Source organism: Betta splendens, chromosome 16 (assembly GCF_900634795.4).
Source record: "Betta splendens chromosome 16, fBetSpl5.4, whole genome shotgun sequence".
NCBI lineage: Eukaryota > Metazoa > Chordata > Actinopteri > Anabantiformes > Osphronemidae > Betta > Betta splendens.
Genome location: NC_040896.2, coordinates 14,340,227 through 14,346,378, shown reverse-complemented (window position 1 = coordinate 14,346,378; position 6,152 = coordinate 14,340,227). Strand labels below are relative to the sequence as shown.

Here is a 6,152-nt window from a genome sequence, read left to right as displayed (position 1 = left end):
CGCCGCTGTGTTTAATGGTCGTTACCCCGGCTTAGCAAGCACGGTGCACGTGCAGGCGCGTGCACGAGACGCAAAGGTGTGTGGCGGCGGCCCGTAGGAATACGAAGAGAGAGGGAGAGATGAAAAGGTGACCTGTCGGCGCAGCTGGCGTTTGGCTCAGCAGGGGGCCGTGGAGTCTGTCCGCCCGGTGCCCACTGGGACCCCTCCGACCTCCTACCTTCCCCACTCGTGACAGGGGGGCCTGCACGGAAGCTCTGCGGAGACCCTATTGCACGTGTCACACTGCTAAGCACTGCAGTGGCCACCAGATGACAAAGTTCCCCACAAGCCACACTGTGCTGGAGGCGAGAGCGACGTCGGGCTGCGACGGCGTGGGATGTTACACATTTGAAGACGGTGGACAGCTTCGGTTTCATGACGCTTTGTGTGAAAAATGCGAAAAATAAATAATATATGGACACATACAGCCTTTATTTATGCTACATGTAGAATTTACAATTAGGTGCAACGACACTGCCATCTACAGGCGACACGTCGCTACTTTACAGTGTGACAACATGCAGGTAAACACATTACGAACATTTTTTACAATTCACTTGATATATTACAAATTGACACGTCTAAATAAGAATAGAATAAGTGATAAATTGTCCCATTCGACCGTAACGAGAGGCAACCGTGTGTGATAGAGTAACAGAACGAGAGAGCAACGGGTTCACATGAAGGTGCAGGTTTCAGGTAGAACCGGATGAGCAGCTGAGAGGTTCCCCTTGGCTCGAACCCAGCAGCGCGAACGCAGGCGCGCTTTCTGTTTTGCTCATTGTCGCGGGTGCATCTGCACCCTGCGAGCTGGAAAGGCGAAACGGGACAAGACGAGACAGGGAGCAGAGGCGTGTTCAGACTTCTGGGAAACAGCGGAATGTTGCGTGCGATGAAAGGCTGCGCTACCTGTCTGAGTCCGAGTCACCGGACGCGCCCGGTTCCTCCCCGTCCAGCGCCTCCTCGGAGTGGAAGCGCCTCAGGCCGCAGCTCTGAACGGCTTGAGCCACGGAGTAGTTGGTCTTTCCGGCGGCGCACGCCTCCATCTTGGGAACGCTGAGCGTCGACTGCAGGAAAAGGTGCAAACAGCTGTCGGACATCAGCAGGGGGCTGAGGAGGATCCTGGAGGAGTGAGGCGGAGACAGAGCAGGGTGGGCGGCAGGCACTCTGGACTTTACGTTGACGTGAAAACAAGCAGTCAGGTGGTGGGAATTGATCGGGCGGTGCCAAAGTTCATGTTGACCTTCGAGATCATACTTACTGCTCCAAAAACCTCTGCAGCCCCGTCATGCGCTCGGTGACCTGTTGGGCGTTGTTCATGCTGAAGAACGGGTTCTTCGGGGGGAGCTTCGGTACTTGAATCCTGGAAAAAGAACACGATCAGCGACTTCGGCTGAGTAAAATGTAATTATTGTGTCGTTACACGTCCCCCGGCAGTAAATGCTCTTACATCAGCAGCGCGTTTTCTTGTAGTTTCTGTCTGAGCCACACGAACTCACTGTACCTCCTCCTCACACTTGAAACCTTCTTGTTGAAGAACACACTGTTGGTCTAAAGGAGGACACGCATTTTAAGCCCTGAACTCCCAGGAAAGAATCAAAAAAACACAAGCCCGACCTCATTTTCTGGCTGTACTTACGTGCAGGCAGATTTCATAGTCTATGTAGGCATGCCAGAAGTCGTTCTTTCTCATGCGCGGGTCCCGCACCCAGACGCTGATCATCGGCTGCATGGAGAAGCAGAATGAGCTGAATGCACGGCTCTGTCTAAAAGAGGAAGCGTTATATTAGAGGATAGAGGAAGTGCAGTGACAAAGCACGACAGGAATGAGGGCAAGAAAATCCCATCAAATCTCCGCTATTGTTCAAGCAGTTGTTGTTTAAAGCCCCTGAACGCAACACGCGCCACAGAGAAATGCTCAGACTTGTCCATTCAGGTCACAGTTATAGGATGATAACATGGACCTACCAGGTTCGCAGCTCCTCCCGCATAGTCCAGAATTCTCTCCGTTTGGATCTTGATAATGTCAAGTCATCCCCGTTGTGCCTCCGACATTTATTTCCACTTTTACTGTCCAGGAGTGAAGTCTCTAAAATAAAAGTCACAAGGTCCGACACAAGCTCCTCCCTTAAAACGTGACAAAACTTCCCTGAGGATTACTGAGTAACAGCCGCAGCCCTGCCTGTGCCAACCGGACCACATCCAACCCACTTACATCAGCATTTCTGACCCGGTACACCACTAACAAACCCAAACCCATTGTTTATCGTCTTGTGATTAAACGCGAAGCGAAGTAAAAGCGAGAGAAGGCGAAAAGGTCACAAAAGGTTTCCTTTATTCACAGAGGTTTCACAGATCAATGGTCAACAATTACAGTAGTTTTAAGAGGTTTAAGGTTCAGCGGGTTGAAACCCGCTGAGTCAGAACAGTGCCATCGCAATACATGGGACGTGTGTTACTGGAAGACGACAGCCCTCCGCAGCCGGACAGTCTCACATCTAAAGTGCTACGCAATCATTTTAGGTGCACTGGCTTCAGTTTTAATTTGAAGTAAAGCTCAAAGATTCACACAAAACACTCCAACGTCGAGCAACGAGGACTGTTGTAGGAGCACCGAATCGATTTAAAAGCAAAAAAACATAGCAGCTGATTAGAAATGTGGGGAAAATTCTACAGGGCAACATTATTAAACACTTTAAAAAAAGGAACACGCATATGGATTGAGGTACACATTTAGTTCAACCTGCCTAAAGAGGGCTGCCAAGATGTGACAACGCACAAAGCACACGTTAAAACAACCAAGGACACCAAGCTACTGTAAAAGTCCTAAGAACAGGGTACGTCCACAGTGATCGCGTCTGCTACGTCAAGACACAAGAACGAAGCTGCTACGGGTTCCGTCTCACCTCAGGTCGGCGGCCGCGCGCGAAAGCTTAGTTTTAGTCTCCGAGGCCCAAAGTGGGGGTCCGGCGGGGGTCCGGCGGAGGCGGGACTGAGCTCCGGGGAGCGGCCGTCACGGCTCGTCGTCGCCGCAGTGCCAGCTCAGCTTCTGCTCGTAGAAGGCGATGACCACCTGGGGGCACCGGGCGCTGGCCTCGCGGGCCGGCAGCAGCGCCACGTCGTCGGAGTCCTTCCTGCATGGGGGGCACGGGGTCGCGGGTCAGACACCGGGTCGAAGCCAACTGCTGCCTAAAGCGTCGCGCCCGCTGTCTGCAGCGCGCTTGTTATTCAGACTACACGCCCCACGGAACTACAGAACTGATACCGTGGGCTGCTTTGTGGTGCAACTATTACCAGTGTTCTAACCTTCAGAGTCATACGTCCTGGAGCGATGAGCCTAAGCGCACCTGCTGTTACTAGGGAGCGTGGTGCTGTGCTCGTCTTAACTCCTGCAGCATCACATTCCTTCTACCATTGTGCAAGCCTTCGCCCGAGCGCAGGCGCACAAGAGGAAGCGACTTGCCATTTGACGAGGAACATGAGCTCTCCCTGTCTGTCCGTGGAGCCGATGATGCACTCGGGCTCGAGGTAGGGGGCGTCCGGCGGCTCGTCGTGAGGCTCGAGGGCGCCGCCGCCGCCGCCGCCGTCGCTCTGCGGCCGCATGCAGGACTGCGGAGGGAGCGACAGAGCGAATGTGAAATCAACTTTTTACAGTGTGTTCTCAGCAAAGGCGGTTCAACGGCTTTCGCTTTCACGAGGAAACCAGCCCACGCTCACGCGCCATTGGGTTCAACACACAGCTTCAAATCCCACCACATACACAGTCTACACTATGAAAGGCTTCTGAATTCCAAAGCAACAAACATACTTCTGGTATTTACAGTAGCTCCTTCATCGTTAGCTTTTTATAGATTTTGGTGCAGAAGTTGTGTGAATAACATGGAAACAACGCGCGCCTTCAGATTTTCCAGCGCTGCACTTGTCTCATACTCACAATTTCGGTCTCCTGCTCTGTCATTTCTTCTTTGGGAATCAGGTCCTGCTCAGTTTCCTCATTCTCGTCTGACAGATGGGCGTTTCTTAGGAACTCGTCAATGAGCTCAGGGCAGTCTAAATTATCCTCGGGTTCCCACGTGTTCTCTGCACTGTACACACGACGGAGATTAGAGACAGCACACGCACGCAAACAGCCCGGACTGTGCACGCGCCCACTTACTCCGTGAAACCTTTCCATTTCAGAAAGTACTCGACTCTCCCATTGAATACTCTGCGCCTGATTATTTTCTCCACCACAAACTCCTGGACAACTGTCTCCTCGGTCTTCCTCTGTTTTGCGGTCTGCTTCTTTCTCATCCTGCCGTGAAAAAACAGCAATTTAATGAAACTTTGTATGATTAAGACTTCGCACAGAGCGGAAATGGTTATGTGGAGACTCTGATCGCCCTGTTTGCGGGGATATTTGAGTGGCACGGACACGCACGCCGCGCCGTGTCCTTCAGACAATGATCGTAGCGCTCCACCTGCTGTTTTATACGGGCGCACAGGACAGTACGCAACACGTTAGTATGTACACGTTAGTATTATTCGCTCAGACACTTTAGCTGGGAACACACAACAGCCCGAAAACGCGTGTGACGGATGCGCCACGCGCTATGATAAACAATACGCACGTACGCTCGCGGTGTTTATTGAGTCTCGGCGGACAGCTCGGCTCTGCTCCGCTCCGTCTGGAGCCCGGCGCTCGGAACTAAACGGGCAAACAGCGCCGGCGGAGACGCGTCGTGCGCAAATGTCCCGGTCTCGGCGTCTTTACATGAGCCAAAACAACTTTTCACGAATGAGTTAAAATTAAAGATGGCCGTAGATGCTCGGAGGAAGTGGTTGCCAAGGGAAAAGGTCATGCCAGGAAAACCGGGAGGAGACGACGGGGACGCGCACGCCGCCGACCAATCAGAGAGCAGTCCGCTCGTCTGTCCCCGTCCGGTGGTCTGGAGCAGCCCTGCCACCCACGGGCGTCAAGTGGGTATGGCAGGAGTCTGTGGACGCTGGGCTCGGCTCCACGACTGAGCCCAGGTACCAGGTATTTATTTTAATCTTTGATCTTTTTATTTTTTTATTATTTTTATTTTATTATTATTTAAATTAAAATGACCAACGTTTACAAATATAATGATATTATATTTGTATATATAAAGAATATGATGATTATAATATTATATATTATTATAATACTGCATTTAAATACTATTACTATACTACTTATCGTGAATCAGTACAATATATAAAAATAATACTTGTAAAATGTGTGGAATATTTAATATAGATATTTATGTATATTCCATAGTATCAGTCAGATTATAAATGAAGCTGTGTCTTTGTATGGAGAATTCTCAGATTTTGCCACAGTGTTTCCCGTGGGGTAATAACGCTGTTTTCACGCAGGGGATCTTCTCTCCATGACCTCCTAAACTACACTGAGAATTGCACAGTATATCGGGCTCCTGGGGAGGTGATTGACAGCTCCGTTTCAACCAATGGGAGTGCTCAAAGCTGCTGATTGGCCAAATAAGAACCACTAACAGGACTTCCCACTTGGCAAATTTGATCCTATTTCCAGTTCTTCCGCACTGCTTTGTGACACGCCACTGGGGGTCGCTGCCTGCTCACAATGAACAGTCGCGTTAAAAAATACTTCTAAGGCTTCCCAGTTCATTATAGAGGCTGGATTTATGTTAGAAAGCTCTAAGCAAAGAGCTACACAACTAAGGCTTTTACTACGTGGTGGATTCAGTGGAACTGCCGCTGATGCACTGTTTTCCCCTTAAGGTAGGATTATGTAACACTGGACGCATTTGTTTTTAAAATTCCTTAGCTGGCAAAATAAAACAGCTTTAAAAATGTAAAATGGCCTCAGGGATGTCTGCAGTTCAAGGAAGCCATGGTGCTGTGAAATAATTCACCGAGCTTCATGTTCAATAACAAAATACTGGCGAGGCCTTGGGGATGTAATTAAAGCGGTTTCAGTGACAAGGCAGCAGACGACTGCACTATGTGTCATCCTCAGAAAACTGCCTCATTGATTAGGTTCTCACTGGGGACAAGACACAGGTCTTATGCAGGTTGCAAATCAATGCTCGGTCATTTGGACATGCCACATGTTGACCTCTGATCAA

The 6,152-nt window shown here is 50.2% G+C and overlaps 2 protein-coding genes across 3 annotated transcripts; both read right to left on the bottom strand.

The window, feature by feature from the left end:
* Positions 1-868: 868 nt before the first annotated feature.
* Positions 869-2,216, bottom strand: snx10b (sorting nexin 10b). The gene is made up of 5 exons (XM_055503321.1): positions 2,008-2,216; positions 1,679-1,805; positions 1,490-1,590; positions 1,301-1,402; positions 869-1,161 (listed from the first exon to the last, which is right to left on the bottom strand). Exons 2-5 carry the CDS (start codon positions 1,769-1,771, stop codon positions 945-947), a joined length of 513 nt encoding a protein of 170 aa, XP_055359296.1. The 5' UTR covers positions 1,772-1,805; positions 2,008-2,216; the 3' UTR covers positions 869-944.
* A 141-nt stretch (positions 2,217-2,357) lies between these two features.
* On the bottom strand, positions 2,358-4,842 carry cbx3b (chromobox homolog 3b). Of its 2 annotated transcripts, none has more exons than XM_055503320.1 (5): positions 4,650-4,842; positions 4,196-4,333; positions 3,974-4,124; positions 3,499-3,648; positions 2,358-3,169 (listed from the first exon to the last, which is right to left on the bottom strand). In XM_055503320.1, the coding sequence occupies exons 2-5, from the start codon at positions 4,330-4,332 to the stop codon at positions 3,053-3,055; spliced, it is 555 nt and encodes a 184-aa protein (XP_055359295.1). In that variant the 5' UTR covers position 4,333; positions 4,650-4,842; the 3' UTR covers positions 2,358-3,052. The 2 variants fall into 2 exon arrangements, with proteins under 2 accessions (XP_055359295.1, XP_055359294.1); XM_055503319.1 differs by having other exon boundaries at positions 4,654-4,839.
* Between the last annotated feature and the right edge of the window lie 1,310 nt (positions 4,843-6,152).